General features: G+C 52.3%; 10 protein-coding genes across 10 annotated transcripts; 6 read left to right on the forward strand and 4 right to left on the reverse strand.

Moving 5' to 3' along the window:
- Nucleotides 1–100: 100 nt before the first annotated feature.
- MAA_10701 (phosphoribulokinase/uridine kinase) lies at nt 101–1,258 on the forward strand (the record flags this gene model as incomplete). The annotated part of the gene is made up of 4 exons (XM_011412419.1): nt 101–163; nt 250–376; nt 436–555; nt 609–1,258. 4 exons carry the CDS (start codon nt 101–103, stop codon nt 1,256–1,258), a joined length of 960 nt encoding a protein of 319 aa, XP_011410721.1.
- A 432-nt stretch (nt 1,259–1,690) lies between these two features.
- On the reverse strand, nt 1,691–2,658 carry MAA_02308 (Tudor domain protein; the record flags this gene model as incomplete). The annotated part of the gene is made up of 3 exons (XM_007820306.1): nt 1,691–1,776; nt 1,855–2,545; nt 2,608–2,658. 3 exons carry the CDS (start codon nt 2,656–2,658, stop codon nt 1,691–1,693), a joined length of 828 nt encoding a protein of 275 aa, XP_007818497.1.
- A 715-nt stretch (nt 2,659–3,373) lies between these two features.
- Nucleotides 3,374–4,112, forward strand: MAA_02307 (ATP/GTP-binding protein; the record flags this gene model as incomplete). The annotated part of the gene is made up of 2 exons (XM_007820305.1): nt 3,374–3,418; nt 3,729–4,112. The coding sequence occupies 2 exons, from the start codon at nt 3,374–3,376 to the stop codon at nt 4,110–4,112; spliced, it is 429 nt and encodes a 142-aa protein (XP_007818496.1).
- Nucleotides 4,113–5,089: 977 nt separating this feature from the next.
- MAA_02306 (uncharacterized protein) lies at nt 5,090–7,785 on the forward strand (the record flags this gene model as incomplete). Its single annotated transcript, XM_007820304.1, has 2 exons — nt 5,090–5,910; nt 6,003–7,785. 2 exons carry the CDS (start codon nt 5,090–5,092, stop codon nt 7,783–7,785), a joined length of 2,604 nt encoding a protein of 867 aa, XP_007818495.1.
- Nucleotides 7,786–8,559: 774 nt separating this feature from the next.
- MAA_02305 (ABC1 family protein) lies at nt 8,560–10,707 on the reverse strand (the record flags this gene model as incomplete). The annotated part of the gene is made up of 2 exons (XM_007820303.2): nt 8,560–8,604; nt 8,674–10,707. 2 exons carry the CDS (start codon nt 10,705–10,707, stop codon nt 8,560–8,562), a joined length of 2,079 nt encoding a protein of 692 aa, XP_007818494.2.
- A 642-nt stretch (nt 10,708–11,349) lies between these two features.
- Nucleotides 11,350–12,464, forward strand: MAA_02304 (Cytochrome c/c1 heme-lyase; the record flags this gene model as incomplete). The annotated part of the gene is made up of 3 exons (XM_007820302.1): nt 11,350–11,436; nt 11,502–12,115; nt 12,182–12,464. 3 exons carry the CDS (start codon nt 11,350–11,352, stop codon nt 12,462–12,464), a joined length of 984 nt encoding a protein of 327 aa, XP_007818493.1.
- A 921-nt stretch (nt 12,465–13,385) lies between these two features.
- On the forward strand, nt 13,386–15,047 carry MAA_02303 (Nucleotide-binding, alpha-beta plait; the record flags this gene model as incomplete). Its single annotated transcript, XM_007820301.1, has 1 exon — nt 13,386–15,047. The coding sequence occupies one exon, from the start codon at nt 13,386–13,388 to the stop codon at nt 15,045–15,047; it is 1,662 nt and encodes a 553-aa protein (XP_007818492.1).
- Nucleotides 15,048–15,580: 533 nt separating this feature from the next.
- On the reverse strand, nt 15,581–17,173 carry MAA_10702 (D-xylulose reductase A; the record flags this gene model as incomplete). Its single annotated transcript, XM_011412420.1, has 1 exon — nt 15,581–17,173. The coding sequence occupies one exon, from the start codon at nt 17,171–17,173 to the stop codon at nt 15,581–15,583; it is 1,593 nt and encodes a 530-aa protein (XP_011410722.1).
- A 380-nt stretch (nt 17,174–17,553) lies between these two features.
- Nucleotides 17,554–18,949, reverse strand: MAA_02302 (Bud-site selection protein, BUD22; the record flags this gene model as incomplete). Its single annotated transcript, XM_007820300.1, has 2 exons — nt 17,554–18,699; nt 18,761–18,949. 2 exons carry the CDS (start codon nt 18,947–18,949, stop codon nt 17,554–17,556), a joined length of 1,335 nt encoding a protein of 444 aa, XP_007818491.1.
- A 361-nt stretch (nt 18,950–19,310) lies between these two features.
- Nucleotides 19,311–20,430, forward strand: MAA_02301 (short chain dehydrogenase; the record flags this gene model as incomplete). The annotated part of the gene is made up of 4 exons (XM_007820299.2): nt 19,311–19,401; nt 19,474–20,023; nt 20,109–20,131; nt 20,207–20,430. 4 exons carry the CDS (start codon nt 19,311–19,313, stop codon nt 20,428–20,430), a joined length of 888 nt encoding a protein of 295 aa, XP_007818490.2.
- Between the last annotated feature and the right edge of the window lie 1,976 nt (nt 20,431–22,406).

Consider the following 22,406-nt stretch of genomic DNA (forward strand, 5'->3'; position numbering starts at 1 on the left):
GTATTTTTGTATATCCAACGTAGTCAAAATCAGTTAAACGACCCCAAATTCTAATAGCGTTATTTTTGCACAAGTTCTACCGGCGACAGCAGTCCCAAACATGCGCCAGACAACAGCACGCCTCCTACAGTCGTTTCGCCCATTATATCATGAAAACCCTCTAGTGAGTTCCCAATTCATCAATCTCCTATGATATGTTTTTATAATTTTTTTTTCCTTTTTCGTTATATGACCTAACACATGCCGTAGGGCTTGCCCCGATCTGGCACGCCGCCAACCTGGGCAAAACGTCCCCAGCGACGCAAGATCACTGGAGTTGAAAAGGTCATCGCCGTATCATCTGCCAAGGGCGGTGTTGGCAAGAGCACAGTCGCGGGTGAGTTCTTGGCCGGTCCAATGCCACGGTATTCACGCATTTTAATGTCAATGAGGCAGCCAACCTATCCCTGGCTTTTGCCAGATTGGGCTTCCGAGCAGGCATTTTAGACACAGATATATTTGGACCGTCGATTCCAACACTATTTGACTTGTCCGGAGAGCCAAGATTATCAAAAAGTAAGTTTTTTGTCTTGTTGGGTGTATGGCTTGACGACTGATCTTTGTTCTAGATAACCAGCTGGTTCCTCTCACGAATTATGGTGTCAAAACCATGTCAATGGGCTATCTAGTTGGCGAGAATGCGCCGGTTGTCTGGCGAGGACCAATGGTGATGAAAGCCATTCAACAGCTACTTCACGAAGTAGACTGGGGCGGTTTGGACATTCTGGTTCTCGACCTGCCACCTGGTACTGGTGACACACAGTTAACCATAACCCAACAAGTCATTTTAGATGGTAGCCAACCTCCCGACCCCTCCTCCCTGTGGTTCGTGGGCTACGAGTCTGCTAACGTTGATTTCCTAGGGTCTTTAATCGTCACAACCCCTCATACCCTGGCAACGAAAGACGCTGTCAAGGGTATCAACATGTTCAAGGCAGTGGATGTGAATATTCTAGGTCTGGTACAGAACATGTCACTGTTCGTATGTCCCCATTGCCATGGCGAGACGAATGTGTTTGGGTCGAATGAAAGAGTCGAGAGGTTGTGCAAAGATCATGAGATATGCTTCCTGGGCGATATTCCTCTACATCCAAACATTGGAGACGATGCCGAGAGAGGGAAGCCTACGGTCGTGGCCGAACCATCAAGTGAGAGAGCATCGGCGTTTCTACGGGTTGCTGATAAAATCTTGCCAAAAATTGGCTTGGAGAGGAATTAGGAATGTAAGGGATGGTAGTTCCGTGTACAATCTTTGTTTCAATACATATGATATCCCGCACATAAAGCCATTAGCACGTCTGCACAGTCTTGATCTCGCGAGGGTTTAAGTACCATATCAATAGAGCCCAGTCAAGCCTAGACCCAAATTATGATTCCGAACTGACAAGAATGATTTATCCCCCGTCGACGTGGTATATCCTATGTTTTTCGAACTATTACGAGGTTCGGCAGCAGGCCGTAGCAGGCCGTAGCAGGCCGTTTCAGGGGCGAAGATACACCAGGTTAGCCTCAGCCTTTATCAATCAGGAGGCATATTACCGAGATATAGCGTGAAAGCCCACCCAACTTTAACACATCCATCCCTTAACGCCGACCTGGCTTGGTATCGCGCTTGTGAACATGAACTAGAAAAAAATGAAAAGGAGAGTCGTTAGTCTAGGTCTTCGTTTACCTGGTAAACATGACGAGATCGAGTAGGGTCTTTCCGCATAGCTTGGCCAGAGCCAGTAAAGCCCACTACATCGCCAATTGTTAGCATACTCTAGCGTATAGGTCTTGCTCATCAAAAAAGATGCTATATGCATATGCACATACCTCTTCCATGAATACCCTCCGGCGTGCGGAACATGCTATCCTTCTTATTCGTTTTGCCAAATTTAGACTTTGCATTAAATGCTTGCCACTTAGCCTTGCCGGCCTCAAGCTCTTTCTTGGCCTTGATCTTTTTTGGTTTCGGGGCTTGCGCAGCCTCCGCATCCTGCTGGGCTTCGTGCTGGGCACCAGGATACATTGTAGCCCCAGCAGACGACACAACACCTGGAGCCGACGGCTGCGGCGGAGGGTCGTCAGCTTTCCTCTTATTAGAAATGGGCTTTAGGTCTTTTGATCTTAGAGTCTCTGTATTGTCATAACTTTTGAACTTGACAGTGTATATCGGTGCGGCGGACGACCCGGTGATGGAAGTGATTCTGGCTTGATAGAAATTCTTGTCTCCGGATACCCATTTGGCCATGACGGTGTCGTTCACATGATACGTGACTGGAGGCTCTTCCTTTTCTTCCGGGGGCGGAGGGGCCTTCTTGAAGGCGGGGTGGTTTTCACGAGACCATTTTTCGGGCTGTGGTGGCGGCGACGGTTCTTTGGGGGCAGGCTTAGATGGCTGGTTTGGTCGTAGCTCTGCGATGTTCTCGTCGAGAAGACCAATAACGTTGGTCAGCTCTTCCTGTAGAGCCTGAAGTTCGGCGCTGTCTGGGTCATCTCGGAGTTGTTGAAGGACGATATCGAGCTTGACGCAGAGTTAGCCCAAAGCGATAGAAATAATGGAGTGCTGAAACGTAGGATACGAACCTGCTCTTGGTATTGTGATCTCTCCTCTTCGATGGCTGCGACGCCAGACATTGTGTTTTGGAAATCTGAAAAAGGTGATGTAGAAGGGTTTGTTGGACTTGGTTGCTGATAAAGCGCTCGTCGAAATTGGGTGAAGAGGGCGGGCAATGTGGCTACGACAAGCAGTCTGGTGTCTAAATTCTGAAGAATGTCGCAGCTGATTGACGTTGCCTCCACTGAGATACGACCAAGCACGTGACCCACCTCGGATCGCGGAGTCGTCCGCCTCGAATGTCAATCCTGCGAAGATGGAATGAGTTTTCAAATGGAGGGCGTCGTACGGACCAACTTTACCAGGATATCCGGCATGAGAGATTCGGTGCATATACCTTGGCGTGACCAGGGGAGAATCCTACGTTGTCTGTTGCGCGTATCCATCCTCGTCCAACTGACGTGCCTGAAGCATGGTCAGTCTGATGACGCATGTGATGTGTCAAAAGGGATCAATGCAGAAGGTATAATGTCGTTTTAATATAACAAAATAATATCCGATTCCTTTCTCCCTATATTCCCAGGGTGATCCGGTTTGCTCAATAAACAAGCGCTTCGGAGGCTCGATGGCGGGAGAATTACGATGCAGCACAGGGCTAAAGATGAATGACTCACTTTGCTGGCTTCGATTGCGATTCCGCAAGCTGGGCTCCATGACTGGTTTCACCATATACATGTCTCTGAATGCACCCTTGGAAGGCATCTTTTCCTTTTCGCATTAAACCCCTCTGCCGTCATGAATGATGACCCGAACACTACGAGCAATTCTGCCCTCAAACAGGTATGAATTAAATGCGTCCGCAAAGGTGACTACCGCCAACTGGATCTCACACGTTTGCAGGTACTTTCCCATCTTCAGTATTCAGAAAACGATGACCGACAAGTAGTTATAATGACCTGTGGGATATCCGGTCAGTAGACATGAGGATTCCCCAAAGTTCAGCATTCCGAGGCAAGCATTGACTAACGCGTCAAACGAGTCCTCAGGGGCAGGAAAGTCTACCTTATCGAAGGACATTGTTAAAAAACTACCAAACTCGGCTCGGTTATCTGTTGATTCTTATATATACGAAAACTATGGACTCTTCAAGATTGATTATCCCGAGGGCAAATACCCCGAGTATCAAGCTGAGGGTCTACAGCACGTAAAAGCAGAGCTCATCCGCCTGCTCGGAGAGAAGCAGAAAGACATAGTCCTGGATCTCGCCTTCTGGAACAGGAAGTATCGCGAGGAGTACAAAGAGGCCATTACTAAACACGGTGGACGCTGGCTTCTGGTATTCCTCGACGCAGACAAGGAGGTTCTGCGGAGGAGAATCGCTGATCGGCGGGCACAGAGAGATGCACTCTCTCTAAATGACAAGAGAAGAGACGGTGACACTGCATTTGATGTTGACAATGAGACTTTTGAAATGTACTGGGATGGATTTGAGAGACCTGTGGGCGAGGGAGAGATTGTGATTAAGGTTCTGTGAGTGCCCTGCATCGGGAGAGACAATCGTCAAGTCGACGTCGCCTATGGTCATTGGATACCAGCAACGAGTCTTGGTTGAGAACGACTGGTCTGCGCCAACGATGGAACATTGAATGAGTAGAGTTCTTGGTCAGCTTGCAAGTTGACGGTCAACCTCCGGGAGGGGTTCGAGTTTGGGTCTGGTACTTCTGTACATGTGCATTCTGGGTGCCAGGCATAAGTGTCAAGTCCGGTCTGCTGTATTCCAGACTTCCAGTAGAACCAGGACCTGACTGCCCTCTGATTTCTCCAGATGCCCGCCCGTGTCCAGACAGGGATGCTGGTCTGTGGTGACGGTCTGTGCTGTGAGTCAAGTGTCAGAGCCTAATACCAAACATTGAATGAATGCCAACTGATGTCTTCCCCGCGTCTGTGTCTGGCTCTCAAGGTCCAGTCTGGTTTCTTCTATTGTTCCAGCCTGGTGCAAGTTGGGTATACAGTTCCGACGCGCCGGCTGGCCGAGTCCACGGGATGCTGAGCCGCGCGCATGCGTCGAGGGCACCTTGACATGGCGGATTAATTACTAGACTAAAGACAGTAGTCAATATTAAAGGCCATACTAGGAATTACTCTTTCTTGCACAACCACACTCTTGGGGTGGTTCTTGGCACAAGATTATTAGCGAGTAGCGACGCTAACCACATCGAAGTAGTACAATGTCAAATGGCAGGCAACGGCCTGAGCCCTACTTAAAGTACGCGGGCCCGGGCAGGAGTAGTATCCCGATGATAGGTTTCTTGTTCTTTCCCTGTATAATGAATAACTAGAGGTACTGGAGCTTACTCGACTGCTAGGCAGCTAGCGTATTCTCATAAAAACTTAAGTGAATAAAGGCCAGACCGCCAAAGTGCCTGTTGCCCAAGCACGGCTTCCAGATGCGCTGCCCCGCTGTTTCAATTACCTGAGAGCTTGGGTCGTGAATCATGGATGCCCTTGGCCATGCACGCTGCCATCAGCGCACGGCCAGCCACGGCCAGTCACCGTCTTCGTCCACCCTCCACATGTGCGCTCTTCACCGCAGCGCAGCGCAGCCCTGTCTGCTCCCCGGATGTCTGGTTTCAATCTCGAGTGCTTCCAGATGCCCCCATCCACCTATCAGCCATCCAGTCTTCTTTGCAACCCTCCATCTCGTCACAGTCCGCCACCCTCCACCATATCTGTTTCCAGTCTAAGTCGGACGAAACCCGCACACGGCCAAAGACGACGACGACGACGAGAGAGCGAGAGCGAGAGAGAGAAGGCCTTTTAAAAAAAGACATCTCATCCATTCACCTACCGTCCTCGGCCTGCCCTATCCGACCAGTTGACGTCTGTCATTGCTTATCCCGTCGCTCGGCCCTGGACGACGACTTATCAAGAACTCCTGCTCCTCTTCCGCGCACCCGGGCTGCTTCTGCCACCTGCGACTCTTCTTGCAGCCGGTCAATTGGCATTCCGACTCCAAAAGTTGGTGGACAAGCTCATCTCCTCAATACCAATTCGCCTTCGCAGCCGTCATCGCCGACTCCGACATTCACACGTGTCCCGCATCACCAACCAAGGCAGCCGCAGCCGAAGACGGCACATCCTTCGGTCGGACGAGAGCCTCTGCAGTGTTCAGCAGCACCGCAGCACCGCAGCATCGCACCGCTGCATGTCTCCCAACGTCGCCGTCTTCGCCCCCAGTGCCAGCCATCAGCTCGACCCATCAGCTCCAGCCCAGCATTGATTGCTCTCGAGCCAGCGCTTGCACCACTTGCCCGAGACACCAACCACAGCAGGTGCGCACGCGTGCTCTGGTACTTTTTGTCTGGTGCTCCGTACTCCCCCTCGGGCGTCTGCAGTCTGGTGTGCATCCTCAAGTATTGTACAGGCCAAGTACCTCGGTGCTGGAGTGCGCAGGTGCTACCGTCGACACCATGCCGCGAGACAGGGACCTGGACAACGCATCGTCCGGTGGCCAATCAAAGCGCCCTCCCCTCAACCACCGGGACAGCGACTCTCACAGCGACACGACAAATACCTCGGGAGCTCCGTCTCACCCTCATCGTACAAAGCATCACCAGAAGCAGCACCACGTCGGCCACGCTGGTCGCCTGCACGCCCGCGTCCCTTCCTCAAAAGCAGTCCACAAACAGCATGGCAACGCTCATCCTCACCCTCACCCTCATGCCCACACCTCCAAGCTGAATCGACGACCAGCTTCGCGACCTACCTCGCCCACCGAATTCGACCAAGTCGCCCAGCGCCCGCCGCCGCACCGCAGAGCCACCAGTGAAGTCAAGCTCTCCCGCCAGTCTTTCCCCGCCAATCTGCCCAAGAGCTTGTCGCACACGAGCTTGAAGCGCAATCGCTCACACGTCGAGGTTGGCAAACGGACTCGGTCGTCGGACAAGCTCAAACGAAGCTCGAGCGGCACGGGTATACATAGGCAGCCTGCTAAACCCAGCAAGATCCAGGTGCATTTTGACCTAGGGAGCGACGATCCCGAAGACGAGTGGGTGGATGCCAGCGGCTCCAATTCACCATATCTCTCACGCAAAGGCTCGCTCAACAGCAGCGCTCAATCGTCTTTGAGGCAAGGACCTAGTGCCGAGAACTCGCGGCCCGTGACCCCGAGTACTACTTCCAAATCCCGGGAACCAGACCGTCCGTCACCAGACCGTGAAACATCTCACCATAAAGAATACCTCACCTCTCGCCTCCTACAGCGAACACCGTCGCACGGTGCACCGCCGCAAATGACCGTCGACCTTGCCAATGCAGCACCGGCGCAACTGTCCCGCTCCGTCAGCTCCACTGGCCGCAACGTAACGCCTTCGGCAGGGAGCAATCAAGATGAGCTAGTGTCCCGATTTGTCGATGCTGCCAGTTCTGGCCTGGCAAGCCAGGGATCATTTTATCACCCAGCTCACGCCACCGGCCGAGGTCCGAATGATGTCCCCCGAAGGCCCGACTCAATGACCCATATCGATCTGGCCCCGAAAAATGACGATGCCGAACCAGTGCCGGTGCCGGTGCCATCGGCCGAAATCGATAACAGCGCCTTGGTACCAAAGGCTGGCAGGCGGACAGTGGGCCCGCCGGCAGAAACATCACGCACACAGCAAAAGTTGAATTTGCAGCGGGCTAGCTCAGTATTGGAGCCTGGCCAAGCATTGACAGGGGCAGTGGGTGTAGTTGGAGCGAGCCCATTGATCGGCGTTGGGGGTCCTGGCTACGACGGAGGAAACAGCCGTGATCCTCGTATTGGCAAACTGCTGGAACGAACAGGCATGGAGTACCTCGTCGTTCGGAGATATCAAAACCCCGTTGCTCGATCTTTGAACCGCCTCAGTCGTCTTCCCGGGATGGAGAAGAAGCGAAGGATTCCACGCACAGCTGCTGGCTCTTTGAATGGCAAACGGACTGTGGATGTCAATGCTCGACATACTCGAAACGTCAGTATGCCGGATCCGCGCCAAACCGCGCTCAAATCTGGTGCATCAATTAGAACCAATGGAGCTGGTTCCAGCTTTGACGGAGATGACGTTGCCAGATTGAATGAACGATTAAGCGGAGCGAGCCTAGTTGCGGCCGAAGAGGAGGATGGTACGAACGCTCTGCTTCGTAATCTATGGGACAAATCGATGGATCTTAGCGCCAGTACTGACTAGAGAGATGTGGGCTTTGGTTGTCGAACGATACTCACCATCCTCATTTGCTAGGCAGCGATCACCCATACTGATGCCCTGTTCCTATACCCGAGCAACACCCTAGAGCAACTTCTTTCAACAATTATAACGAACACAAATCACTTTCATGCCAACTGTTCGAGACACTCACAACTACTTCAACTCGGGTCCCAGCGCCCTCTCGCTGCCCTTTAGTTGGAGATTCCGGCACTTGTGGCCCACCATATTTATACGTTTTTTTTTTTCAGGCACGCGTCCTGTGATATTATATAGCATCTTGTCTGATTATTCCGCGAAGGCATTGCGATTCCACTACCAGGGGCTTCTTCGGTCAAGTAGACAAAATATTTGCAGGTCAGGCTGGGGTTTACACAGATGCATAGCCATCCGGTGCATTTACAGATAAAAATCTTTAATATACAGGCTGATGACTTACGAGCAAGCGATTTGTATCCACTCTCCTTTGCGAATTATACTGTGATACCATGGATACAATGCCCAGGCAAAACGACAAAGGGTATGCAACTGAGAAAATTTGACACGTGTATATTTACTAGTTATCGTATATGCAAGAGAGAAGATGATGCCCAGCGCTAGCGCACCTCTATTCATGTATTTTGCATCTATGCCAAATCTTTGCCACCCACCATGCATGCAATAACATGATTACCCATGGACGTCGCTCCTGTAAACAAAGTAAAAAAAAGAATGCAAGACAAATACCGCCGTTCAAGTACTCGACACAACCCTACCTGTTTATACATTCGGTGAAAGCAAATCATACTTGACACATCGTTCAACCTAGGCAAATCAGTACGAGGCCCTCGGAAACACGTGCGATTGAATCGGCCCAGAGGGAACAAAACTTACATCTTCTATGCTCGCCTGCAGGAACTTTCTCGCCTCGAGCCCCGCCCAGACCAGGATGACGCTGAAGTCGCCGCTCTTGGCCATTGTCGCGCCGCTCTGGGCACCGAGCTGGCGCAGGATGGGCAAGGAGCTGCTCAGCAGGTCGACGTCGGGGTTCAAGCTGCGGCCGATGCCCTCGAGAAGGAGGATGCTGATGACGACGTTGACAAAGTCGCCCTCCATACGGACGTGGTGGTTGCGCACCATGGAGAGGACCTGCTGGAGGATATCGCCAATCTTGACGTTTCCCAGCGCCAGCGTGCGCGACTTGACGCTGAGGACGAGGTGCTGCATCTTGAGGGCAAACACCTCCTTTTCCAGGACGGCTTCGGGCTGGCGGCAGCGCTCGCACATGAGGTGGCCGGCCTTGTAGCCGTCGAACTCGGCGACGGCCCGGAAGAGGTCGAGGAAGTTGGCGCGGTTGGTGGCGTTGAGCTCGGTGACGAGGCCCGTGTCGATGAAGATGAGCTGCGGCCGGTACCCTTCTGCGTCGATCTTGGCCAGCTCGGCTTCCCAGGCGGCCTTGTTCTTGCGGCGTCTGAAGGGGCGGAGGCGCTCGAGGACCTTTTCCGTCACGTCCGCTTCTTGGTCGTGCGCGTTGCGGTCTGGCTTCTTGCGCAGGCGGAGCTCGGGCTGGGCGGCCTGGTAGAAGCGCACCATGATGTTGCCTGGGTGGAGGTCTGCGTGGACAAAGTTATCCAGGAGGAGCATGCGGAGGAAGGCGTCTAGGCCCTCGTCGGCAATGTCGTGCTGGAAAACGCCGCCGCCGTTTTCCATAAAGTCGGCGAGCGGGATGCCCTGGGCGAACTCCTCTATGAGCACGTTCCGTGTCGTGAAGTCTGTGTAGGGGTAGGGGAATGAGGCGGTCGTGCGGTCTTTGAAGTTGCGACGGAACCTCTCGAGGTTGGCAGCTTCGATGCGCAAGTCGAGCTGGAGCTTCATCATTTCGCCAAACTGAGCTACTTCGTCGGGCAGCGAGAGCCATTCGATTGTCGGGATGGCATTGAGGATGGATGCGAAGAAGTGCATGATCTTCAGGTCGCGGCGGACTATTCTGTCTACTCGGGGGTGGAGGACTTTGACGGCCACGTACGATGAGGGGACGCGCTTTGGTGAGCTTTTGAGCACGGTTTCGACGTTCCGCCGGACGTTTTCTGATAGCCCGCCGTATCCCTCGGAGCCGTTCATGCCGCCCTTTGACATGGCGAGCTCTGGCTTGAGCTTGGCCTTGTAGACTTGCGCAATGGCCCCCACGCCCAGGGGCCTCTCGTCGAATTCATCAAAGATGTCGTCAAACTCGCGCCCGCCAAATGCTGCCGAGACGGTCCTGCGAGTTGCGTGCATGGAGTGTGCCGGCGCATTCGAGTGAAGCTTCGACATGGTATCACACATCTCATTGGGAAAGATGTCTGTTCGGGATGCCGCCCATTGTCCCAGCTTGATGAAGGCAGGGCCTGCAAGTTCCATCGCCTTGACTAAAAACTCGTACCACCAAAGCGTGCCGCTTCGTTCGTTGTCACGCTCGGGGCGGCGTTTCCCAATCCAAATTGCCGGAACCGTGATTATGACGGGCACAAAGATGGCGAGGAGGTGCAGAAAGCGAAAGCCTGTGCAGACCGGCTCCCACACATACAGGTCAAAGAAGAGGACAGCCTTGTGCGCCGCTCTCAGCAGTCCGGTTTCGTGGTCGCCAACAGCTTTACGCATCTCCTCGCGGGAGACCTCTAGCATTCGATGTTCGCCCGTTTGTTCGGTGCCATTGTTGTCCGTTTCCGATATCTCTATAAAGGCCCCAGCACTCAGCGCAGCCACGCCAGTCGAGGCTTGCAGTATAACCCTCCTCGCTGAATATCCCTTTGTTCCCGGGCCCGTCCATGGTATTTGGCGTGTGTGGTGAAGTCGGAACGCGACGCGGCGTGTAAGAGGAACCGAGCTGGACTGCGAACGCAGTAAGGGCCGAAAACAAGTCCGGCCCAAGATGAAGCCGGTGCTCATATCGGCTCACAGGCAGTCGAATCCTCCTTGCAGGCGGAATCTATCATGTTCGACGAGGCATGGGGACATGGGGCTCGAGGAGTTGTCGTCGGCAGCACATGGAAATTCGGGTCCAGCATCGAAGGCCTTGCGGGCCTGTAGGTGCCCACAGCGGTCGACGGTACTAGTACAACACGGGATTGGTGACGTAGGAGACTTCAATGTTGGACAGTTGAGCGCAGGCGACAGGGAGAAGCCGGACATGCACGTGCAGTGGGTTCAGTGGGCTGCCGTTGTGGTTGCTGGCGCCAGGCCAATCAGCCGACGCAAAGTAGTATTGACTTCAGTACGGAGTACCTACCAGTATAACCGGCAGTGACTCGGGAGGGAGGCACGGCCATTTTGAGTCTGGTCAATGTACATATGTACAGACATCAACGTGCTCCACCAGAGTGGCCGCTCACACGGCCTTGCCGGGGCGCGATAAGATTCCGTACTTTTCATGCTGCTAAATTTCTCCTCTCGTCACTTTGATCCCTCCCCGGGCATCGACGCCGTCAACCTTGTTCGTATACTCTGTCTGTAAAGCATCTGGCGCTTCAGCCGTCGGTTTCCCCCATATTTCCTCTTATTTTAATTCTTTTGCAATATTTGAGCGTCAACATGGGCTGGTTCTGGGCTGAGCCTGCTCCCGCCGCGGCGCATACACCCAGCGGCCATCCCCCAGTCATTGGCAATACAGCTCCCCCGGTACGCAGCATAAATCTCATCAATGTGGCCCGTGAACATGGATTCTAACCCTCTTCGTCTTCCAGGCTGGATGTCCGATGCATCAAAAGACTCTCGATGCGCTGAACCCCAATGAGAAGCCCCCGAAGCAGGCCCCTGGCCCATCCGCGTCTGGCTGCCCTGTGCCTCACGAGGCTCGCACAACCCAGGACAAACCCAAATCTCTGCTGTCGCAGCTGAACCCGCTCAACTACATGTTCCCCGACCTGTCGCAGGAGCGTGCTCCCAATCAAGCCATTGCGCTGCCAACAAGTAGAGAAGAATCCACGATACCAAAGGGGTCCGGGGATGGCACGTGGGAGTATCCTTCGCCGCAGCAAATGTACAATGCTCTCCTGCGCAAGGGATACGCAGACACCGATATCACTGCTGTCGAATCCATGGTGTCAGTTCACAACTTTCTCAACGAAGGCGCCTGGGCAGAAATTGTGGGCTGGGAGCAGCGCTTTGGCAAGGGCTTGTACAACGGATGGCAGGTTTGCAGGCGAGGAGAGGCGCATGCACCGGAGGAGATGGAGCGAAACTGGGATGTCAATGATGCCGAGCCTACTCTCATCCGTTTTCAGGGTCGTCCCAAGGATCTGACCCCCAAGGCAACTATGCTGCAGGTGTTGGGCTGGATCTACCCGTCAAAGTTTGGGTAAGTTTGCGAGCGGCAAACCTCACTGTATGAATGAATTTCACATGGCGTTCTAACGTTGCGCAGCACTGAACCGCCATTTGACCGCCACGACTGGTACGTCTCCCGAGATGTCAACGGCGAGAGACAACAAATCCGATATGTCATCGACTACTACTCCGGTGAACCTGAGCCAACTGGTGAACCTGTCTTCTACCTCGACGTCCGACCTGCCGCCACTCCACGAGGCGCCGCCGAGCGCATTATCCGATGGAGTACAGATGTCTGGTGGAAGGCTATCGGGGGCGACAAGCGAGAGCAAGACCCGCAACCCTTCTTCCGACACAACGCTTCGAAGCCTTGGAGTTAGATCAGTATAAAAGAAGGCGTTTATTGTTTGTAATTGTATCATAAGAAGCAATGTATTCTACTCCGCAACGGCATAATGAACCTAAAACTGGTTTCCTAAGCACGCACTCACGATTGATACGCACTGGCATGCTTTGTATAATAGTTATAATTCAAGAACTGTTTCAATCCGTTGGACCTGAGGGCAACCTGGGTTGATGTTATGTGGTCGTAATATAGTTGGATGCCGGTGTTAACAAAGCGACTAGAGGTGTAATTGCTATTGGTACCTGGGCAGGTGTATGTGGTTGCTTGCTCGTGTTCGGTGCTGGCTGGAATTTTCTACAAGTCATCTTCGCCCAGACATCAACTGCAAGAGACTGGAGCGTTTATAAACACTGGAGGGGGGAACTAAACACGCAGCACCCGCAACTCGAGGTCCCGCCGTGTTAATCAGGCATCTCTATACATAAATTTATATGTAAAAATATATGTTAATTTTTAGACCTTGAAGCTAGTAATAAGGAAGAAAAAACGACTGGCGCAGCCGGGACTTGACCCCGACACAGCGGCCTACATAGCCTCAAATGGCACACATCTCTCAAAGACGTTAAAAACGCACTTTTAATCGTAAATCACACAACACACAAAGGTGGGCGCTGATTCCGGCCCGATTAGGACTAAAGGGTGCTGCGTGTTTAGTTGCTCGGAGGCACTAGAGGGTCCTGCGCACCGAAAGTCACCCGCCCCGCCTGACGGATAGAGCGGGTACTTGGTCTCTTTTCACTCTCCACTAGCGCCCAAAGCTTTGCTTCGTCAGAGAACTTTAGCCGCCAGCAAGCAGAATTTCTGCCTGTTTAACATATCGACCCCAATTTCGGCTCGGGTTCACAACCAGGCAGCATTCGACTTTTCGCACCACTGCAACGGGCCCTTGGAACCCATGGCTCCAGAATTGTCGCCCACAAAAAGCGACAAAGTATCCAAGGCTCTTGCACCGGACGAAAACGGCTACACCCGTCTGCACATCACGCCTCTGGACCAGGAGCTCGTGAAGATTATCATCCCAGCCTCTGTGCTTCCCAGTGCGCGCAACATCTCCTTCCACACGCTCGAGACCTTCCCCGAGAAACGATACGGGTTTGTCGACCTGCCTCAAATGGAGGCCGAGAAGCTGAAAAGGAAGCTCAATGGCGCCACGTTGAAGGGCTCCAAGATGCGGATTGAAAAAGCTCGGCCGGAGGAACGAGTCGAACCCACGGGTGATGCGGACACTGAGATTAAGAGCAAGAAGAGAAAGTCCAGAGATGAATCTGAGAGCTCAAAAAGACGAAAGCGAGATCACAAGGTGGTGGAAGGAGTTGTGCTCGAGGATCGAAAAGTCAAGCGAGGCTGGACGGAATCCGCTGATACAAAACGGAAGAACAAGAAGAGCAAGGACAAATCTACCAAGGACAAGGACCAGGAGAAGAGGAGGCGGCAAAAATCAAAGTACACCGACCAGGATGAGTGTCTTCTCAAGACAAAGCTGCCACCGAATGTGGTGGGCAATTTGCCTGCAGCAGACGCCCACAAGAAGAAAAAGAAGAAAGGAAACATTCGAGAGGTCACGGTTCACGAATTTGAAAAGACCACCAAATTCCCCAGTTTCTTGAAAAACACGGCGCCTGAAACAAATGGTAAGCCGGCAACAGAGTTTGTAGAAGGCAAAGGCTGGGTTGATGAGGATGGGAACGTTGTGGAAGTTGTGAAGAAGAAAGAGCTGCCAGTGACGACGCCGAAGCGCAAGGCGTCTTCCAAAAAGGAGGCTGTCGTACAGGAGGAATCGGATGATGACGACACCAGCAGCAGCGGAACGTCGGAGGAGGAAGAGGAGGGGGGAGACTCTGACTCGGATGAATCCGAAGCGGTGAATGTCACAAAAGTTGAGGCTGAAGAGAAGGACAATGGAAGTGGTTCAGAAGGAGACGATACATCCAGCGATGACTCCTCTAGCGAAGAGGAAGAAGACCCAGCATCATCTCCAACCAACAAAGCCGACAACACGAGGCCCATGTCATCCAGCTCCTCTAGAAGCCTCAAGATCAAAATCCCACCGCCACCCACTACCCCATCGGCTAGCAAAGTCCACCCCCTCGAAGCGCTCTACAAACGGGCCAAGCCCTCCGAAACAACAGCAACGCAAACGCCGGCGCAGGAATCCCAGCCATTTAGCTTCTTTGGCGGCGGCGACGCCGACGACGACGACATTGAAGACGGACCCGCGGCTCCCTCCATACCCATGACCCCATACACCCGACAGGACTTTGAATGGCGAAACGTCCGAAGCGCCGCGCCAACCCCGGACACCGCGCACCCCAGTCGGACGAGCTTTCCACAAGCAGACGACGTGGACATGGACGATGCCGCCGAAGAAGAGGAGGACGAGGATCAGGATGGTGAGGGAGGCGCCCCGGCCCAGGGACAATCGGGATCGAGTGATTTCCAGACATGGTTCTGGGAAAACAGGAGGGACTTGAACAAGTCGTGGATGGATAGAAGGAAGGGCGCGGCAAAGGAGAAGAGACATAGAGAGAACAAAGCGAGGGCTTCCAAGGCGATTTAGCCTCTTGGTGGAGTTGTGGGATTTCTCGAGTATACACGGTACTTAATAGAAGGACTCCTCATACTGAGGTGTGTTTGGTTATCATCTCGCGGCTGCCACGTGCCGGTGTGCCTTTGACTTTGACGAGGTTGCCATTTGAAGAACAACGCCTGGCTTCTCACAGGGGTGCTCTCTGATGCGACTCCAGCGCGGCTACCCTAAATAACTTACACAGTCTGTGGCGGAATATATTCGCCCACCAAGTATACGCTAATACATAATCTACAGTAAAATATATTTACCCACCAAGGAGTGTATAATGCACCAATTTCTTATAATATAAACTAAAGCTTGATGGGAAGTTGCCTGGTCTGGAGAGTTAGAAAAAGTATTCCCGGGTCCATGATTTCTCTGTCATTGATGCAAGCAATTATGGGAAATCAAGCAAGCTGAACCATCACGGACGCCTTCTGTATCAAATATAGAGTCCTGTAGGGATTCGTAAGAAGTATATTAGGTACTAGATGCACTATTTTGGCTGCCTGTGCCTAGTGTCAAATAACTGGCACTCTGCTACTGCCCTTGGTATGGTCCATGTCGTTTTCGCATACGTGCGGCTGATTATCTTCTGAGCAGGTGTCATGTCGTTTTCTCCCGACAACCATTTTACTCCCCGTCAGTGCTTCATAAATCCCCAAGTTATCTGCCGTTGGCGGCTTCAAAGTGCGTTCCTTCACAATGCTGTCTCTGGATCGAACGTTGGCATCAGTCCCAGCTTCCGGCGAAGGCGATTTTCTACGCTCAGCAGACCAAACGTTCTCATCTGGCCGTGGATATGCCTGCTGGTTGAGATCGTACTGGGTGTTTCGCCGAAGCTTCTCAAGTATTCGAGGGATGAAACCTTCCTGGCTGTCCCAAGGCGAATCATAGGAAAGGGGAACCTGAGAACTGCGTCGTGGATAGGCAGATGAGCTAATGGAGCTTCCTGGGCGGATTTTGCCAGTAGAAGTCGAGCCATTGGTTGCTCGACGCTCGTGAAGGTAAAGATTAGTGCAGTAGAAAGGATCTTTGTCGAAAATACTGTCGTCACACGGTATGGCTATGGGCTGGGGAGCTTGCCAAGCTGCTTCTGGAGACGCGGGAGCCCTACCACTGTGTGCATCAACTCCTCGACGGTATAAGTCAGATGTTGGGGCTTGAGTAAGTTGTTCGATTTCAGCGGGTGGGTTGAGCCAGTCGTTTGTGCAGTGACGTGGGCGTAGCTCGGGGAACGAGGTTATGTTTGACTCCTCATCAGTCGATCGAGATATTCGCTTCTGAAAAGCGAGGTTCGATGACAGTGATTCCAACCGGTTTGTAAGATACTGTGTCGTCGTTTCTTCGGGGGTCAGAGTACCTTGAAATTGAGCAGACTTGGATATAGGCTGCCTTTGTATGCGTTTGTGATTTGAAGGTTTGTTGGATGCCTTTGCAGACGACCTGGAACGCGATGGCCTGTTAGCGCCAGACGATATATTTTCTGACCACACTATCTCGGATACGCTCCCACGAGACAATATGGTAGTTGTTGTTGACAAGTCATCTTTCAAATAGCCTGCAGATAGTTCTGTACTGTTCCATTTTGTGTGAGCGAAGAACGTCTTTGGCACACTGATGGTGGTTGCGGGTTCAGCGACGGCAGAGAGACGCGGGGTGATGGAATTTCTCTTGCTATCGAATTCCAGAAGCATGGGGCTGCTCTGGCTCGGATTCTTATCTGAAATGTTTTCACGTTTGATGCTGTCTTGGTATGCCGCCTCCTGTTGAAACATATCTAGTACAATCTTCACAACTTCTCTGATGTCGGTTTTGTTGACAAAGTAAAGATGATTTCCATCGTCGACTTGGATCTCTGATTCACCACCAAGCGTCACGGATGCGTGATGAAGCCGTCTAGGTCGCAGATGGTCCTGGATTTTGGTTTCCGCTTGCTTCACGACGTTTTGACAACGGACGCAGTCGCTAAAGGCAGATCCACCAGACGCCTGGTAGATTAACGAGCCTGATGGTCCATATTGGGGGACTTTTTGATCGCCCGAAGCTCTATGGTAGATATTCGAACAGTGATTGTGATAGGTTCGTGGGCCATTATCTTTACTAGGGCCCATCGCTTAGTTTTGCTTGGAATTCGTCTGCTGGAATGCTACCAAGGGCAATACGTCTTTTAGGTTCTGCGTGAATCAAGATCGTCTCGGCCGGATCTCAACGTCAAGTGGTTGAGTAAGCTCCATAGGGTACAAGAATTTGTTTTGTAGTGGGATGTATTTTGAGCTTGTTGGAGAACTGTTGCCTCACGATACGTTCTGGCGCGACAGCAACGTGCTACCTCCGCTCCTTCCAGCTCTTGGTCGTTGCACACGAAGGGAGGGAACAGCTTTCAGACCCAAAATACTACTTGAGTATCTAGGCAGTTTATGCATAAGCATTGTTCATATAAAACTTTGACCTATGCGGGTGTTATTCTAAATGTTGCCTGGCGCCGTTTATGCTAGTCGAATACGACTTTTGAACCAGCGAATGCTACCGCCTTTTGAGACTCCTTTGCCTTTTTTCTCGCCTCCCAGCTTGGATGCAATTTCCCTTCGTCATCTCTCTTTGCGACGGGCGCTGGTGCATCATCACCTCTTATGCCATTCCTTGCAACAGGGTTTTGTATCCCTTTCTTCCAAGGTGTCCTTCGTCCCCGGTCCTCACCATCGACAGCACCCCGGCGCATATCCCAACCAGAGTCTCGGCCACTTTTCTTCTGTGGCTTCTGTAAATGCTTGGCTCCAGAGCCATATTTCTGCTCCCAAATAGCCTGGCGTGCACGTTGTCCACGACGATTCTTTGGTTTAGCTTCTTCAATGTCGGAAGCGGACTCGGATCCCGAAATATAGCCACCCATGAGCGATGGAAGAAATGTGGAATCCCTGACGGGACCCGTCTTAGCGGACGCCTTTTTATCCTTCTTCTGTTTCTTCTCGGGAGGAGGAGACAGAGATTGAGACGAGGCCTGCGATACAGACTCCGCTTCAGACTCTTCCCCAGAGCCAGACACCGAAATATCATCCAAGTTGACAGTTTCCCTGCCTCGAAATTGGGCATACTTGTCGCTATTCCAGTCATCCTCTTCATCAGATGAGCTTCCTAGCAAGCCATCAAGCTTGTCAAACTCAGTCACCTCCTTCGCCTCAGCATCACTGTCAAGTTCCTGTTCCTCAAGCACTGAGCCAGGATCGTCCACGTCTGTACTAAACCCCTCGAATTCGGACTCTTCATCCCACTCGTCCGCCGGGTTTTCACTGGGGGTCGCAGATTTAGTTTCGCCGGGAAGCTTCTCTGCCCGAGCCGAAGGCTGCTCCTCCCGGTCTTCCTTTTTGTTTTTGCGTGTCCGCCTGTCGTTCTCAGGGACAGAAACATTTAACACACCGCAGACAGCCTCGACAGCTCTACCCACGGCCTGCTTCACCGGTTCACGGTTATAAAGCCCACTCGTGACATTATGGAGCGCTGCTTTTTCATCTTCTGGCAAGTCGGGCTTCGATACTCCTCGCAGGAGCTCTTGAGGAAGGTCTGTTGAGGAGGCGATAGACTTGACCTTGAGAAGCGATAAATGCAGGTGCGCGCGAGCGGTTTGATGTAGATCGAGAGACTGAATGCACATGAACATTAGTTCTATGCTATGGCACTTCGGGGCTTCTCCAAGCACTTACCTTGAGAACTGCAATTTCTCTTTCTAGACGATGGACCTTGTCCTGTGTGATGCCTGGGTCTCGCAGTCTCTTGCTAAGCCGTTGCCTCTCAAAGCCCTTTGAGGCTTTCAAGGCTCTAAACACTTCATCCTGATATTTTTCAAGTTCGGCATGTACGCTCGATTGGCCGCTGCGCTTTCGTTTCGGCATGTCGTCGATTAAACCGCCTGTTATGCAATGTTCACCATAAACTAGCACCACTTTGGAAACGCGAACAAAAAATATTATGGTGTGGATAAAACACAGGCACTGTGACAGGGCGTTGGGTTATCGGCGCTATCGCACCTTGAAATACAGTGCGAGTATCGTCGCACCCTGTGACATCGTGACGACATGGCTTAGCGGATTTCCTTAGCTCCGTACTATTAATAATTACCATTGTCGGGAGCGGGGGATGGCGATATTTATTCAATTCAATAAGTGTCCATAGTCTGCGGCATTCGCTGTAGAATATATCAAAACTTCACTTCTAAACGACGTAGAGTCGCTTTGCTTCAACCAGAGAGCCGACATGTCTTCCCAACCAGACAATGCTTCCCTTTCAGCCCTAGACTTGTTCAACGTGGACGGTCTTGTTGCATTCATCACCGGGGCTGGGACAGGTGAGGCCCGGGCCTATCAATACTTGGCTTTCAAGACATGAACTCGTCAGCAGTCTAACTGCGGCATCACAGGTATCGGGCTTATGTTTGCCAAGGCATTGATCAAGAATGGTGCTGCCAAGGTATACATTGCAGGTAGACGCCTAGAGGTTCTCGAAAAGGCCGCTTCCTCCATTGGACCAAATGCAATACCCGTACAATGCGATGTTACATCCAAGGAGAGTCTTCGGGAAGCGGCGAAGTTGGTCGAAAAGGACTCGGGATACCTGAACCTTTTGATTTGCAACTCTGGCATTACCGGCCCATCAGCCCCGGCCGTGGCTTCCGAAACGACTCTGGAAGAGTGGGCAGACGGCAACTTTGCTCGGGACGTAAATGAGTACGTCGATACGTTCGCCGTCAACACGGTTGCGGTGTGGTACACCACCATGGCGTTCTTGAAGCTGCTTGGTCGGGGGAACGAGAAGAAGAATGTCACGCAACAGTCCCAGGTAGTCATTACCAGCTCGATTGCCGGCTTCAACAAGACGTCTACTGCCGGTTGGGCTTATGGACAGTCAAAGACGGCGGCGATCCTAGCATCGAAACAGCTTGCGACGGCTTTGCCCCGATGGAACATACGGTGAGTCCCTGATGCTCGGTGACTGCCCGGTTATTTTGTTTCTTTTTTTTTTCCCTCTGACGTATTCCTTGTATTTCACGTGTAGGGCGAATTGTATTGCCCCTGGAAGTAAGTGTTCTCGGCCATGAAGATGGACCTCCGACTGAGTTTGCTCGGATATCGAGGCTGACTAGCTTCGTCTAGTATTCCCGAGTGAAATGACGGACTCCGTCATCCAGCAATACAGGGGTGAAGCAGGAGGATATGGCGTAGTCCCGACCACAATGATTCCCATGGGAAGGCTTGGCGAGGAGGCAGACATGGCTGGAACTATCCTGTATCTAGCATCAAAAGCGGGCTCATACTGCAATGGCGTCGTCGTAGTCCTGGACGGGGGACGTCTAAACACGTTTCCGTCAATCAATTAGACGGGCTGTATGATGTCTCTTTGGACGGTTTGTACCTCTTATCTGCGCTTAATTATCCACTAGACAACATGGCAAGGGAAATCGCGGGTGCAGAGTCAGGGCATACACGGATGCGAAGCAGCAGGGCCCGCAACCAAGGCCAAAGGGTTAGGTAACGGAGAACGTCAAGTTGAGTAAAACGTAGTCTCTGATTGAACAAGATAAACGTCATCACATCCTTGTACCAACACACGTGGGTCCGGAAGCTGGTCTTGACCGGTTCCTGGAGGGTGTTGTGTGTTCTAGATGTTGAAGTCGTCGGAGATCCGACAGGGCTGGATCGGCCACCGGCGGCATTGGCGCTGTTAAGCCGCAGCCCAACACCAGAAGAGGCGGCAGACGATGTCTGAGCTGTGATATTACTCGATTGCAATTACGATATGCTTTTTGGGCATGGCCATGGATCCACAGACGTAGTTGAGGCGATTGTCAAGGACGCTAGGCGTGAGCCAACTTGCATTCCGAGCTCGGGACGGGAATATGTACCATATAACGCGGCATTTCTGTGTGTACCCAGTCATGTTAGTACTGCAATCGCAAGATTACCGAATGATGGGGAATTTGTTGGTCTGCTGTAGCCCTGTCGGCGCGAGGTGCACAACTTGGGCTTGTCGGTTCGGAAGAAGTCGGCCAGGCCACAGCCATGGCCACAGCCGACGGACGTCTTGTGGTGAATCGCTCGGAAATCAGACCGGTCACGATAAGGTTGCTCAAACAAGGTGTAGCTGGACGCTACCTCCGCATTCCCGATACAATTTCCGGCGACAGAGACACGGCGTGATTTGCTTTCCGATGGTTGATTGTCCGTCGTGGGCCGGGCCTGCGCCTGGTTGTGGATGGAATTGGGCGATTTGACGCGCTGGCTCAACAAGAAAAAAAGAGGGCCTTGAAATACCAAGAGCCTGGAACCCTGGCAAACCTAGCCAAGCCATCGCTTGCTGAGCAGCTGTGCTTATTCGTCGCCAACGTCATTGGTGGTTTGGGTCTCAGGTGCTGGCAGAGCTTCTCCCTGCCGCGATGGGATATCCACCAACATTAGGAGCAATGCTTCCGGGTTAAAACGCATGGGAATGCGCAGAGGCATAAAATTGGTTCAGTGCGAAATCGGATACCCTTGTGCAGCATTTTTTTTTTTAAAGCAAAATAATCGTAATAAATAAGTTGGCCATTTTGGAGTCTGGAGCACAGCGAGAGCCGAGGGTAGTGAAGCGTAACATTGAAAGGTGCCAGGCGTAGTACTTGGCATTGGACAGATCAATTGATGGATCCACTTCGGCAGCTTCTGACGGGCCCCGGAAGATTGTCACGCACTTGCAGACATGGAGACTCAAGTCCTGCGTGGGGCCACTGGAGCTTCCATCTGCAGCGATGGCCCCGCCTCTAGACGCCCGGAGTGCCACTGAATTGTGCCGTCGTCGAGGCCAATCAAACACATGCCCTTACAAGAGGCAGTTGCAGCGTAATCGACTCGTATGTCAGTTGGCATGGTAGCTTGTCCATATCGCCTGAAACCAAAGGTCGACACAGCCCGGGAGATGCGCGACACGGCCGTGTGAAGCTGCTCGGGCATGTACCAGCGGTGGGCAGGACGGGATGAGGTGATGCAGGCCTGCAACGTTTCCTGCTTTGCGCATGCCGTAAGGTGTAGTCACATATGGTGGTGTTTTCCGGTGCCAGTGTGTCCCCAATAATCATGACAATTGCCAATAATTTCGGACCAGAGCGTTGCTTTCATCTTTTAAATGCATGAAGCGTGCCGTGTTGATAGGACATACACGGTCTGGTCTGATAGTCTACCACACCAAGTTTGATGCCAGCAATTCTGGACTTCAGATTGTTGGCTCACATCCCCGCCAACGGACCAGGGCTAGGTAGTTCCCCCTTTGAGATTCTATACGGAGTACTTAACGCCAGAAACGAGGACAAATAGATCTTCA

This window comes from Metarhizium robertsii (genome assembly GCF_000187425.2).
Source record: "Metarhizium robertsii ARSEF 23 chromosome Unknown MAA_Scf_1, whole genome shotgun sequence".
NCBI classification, from domain to species: domain Eukaryota; kingdom Fungi; phylum Ascomycota; class Sordariomycetes; order Hypocreales; family Clavicipitaceae; genus Metarhizium; species Metarhizium robertsii.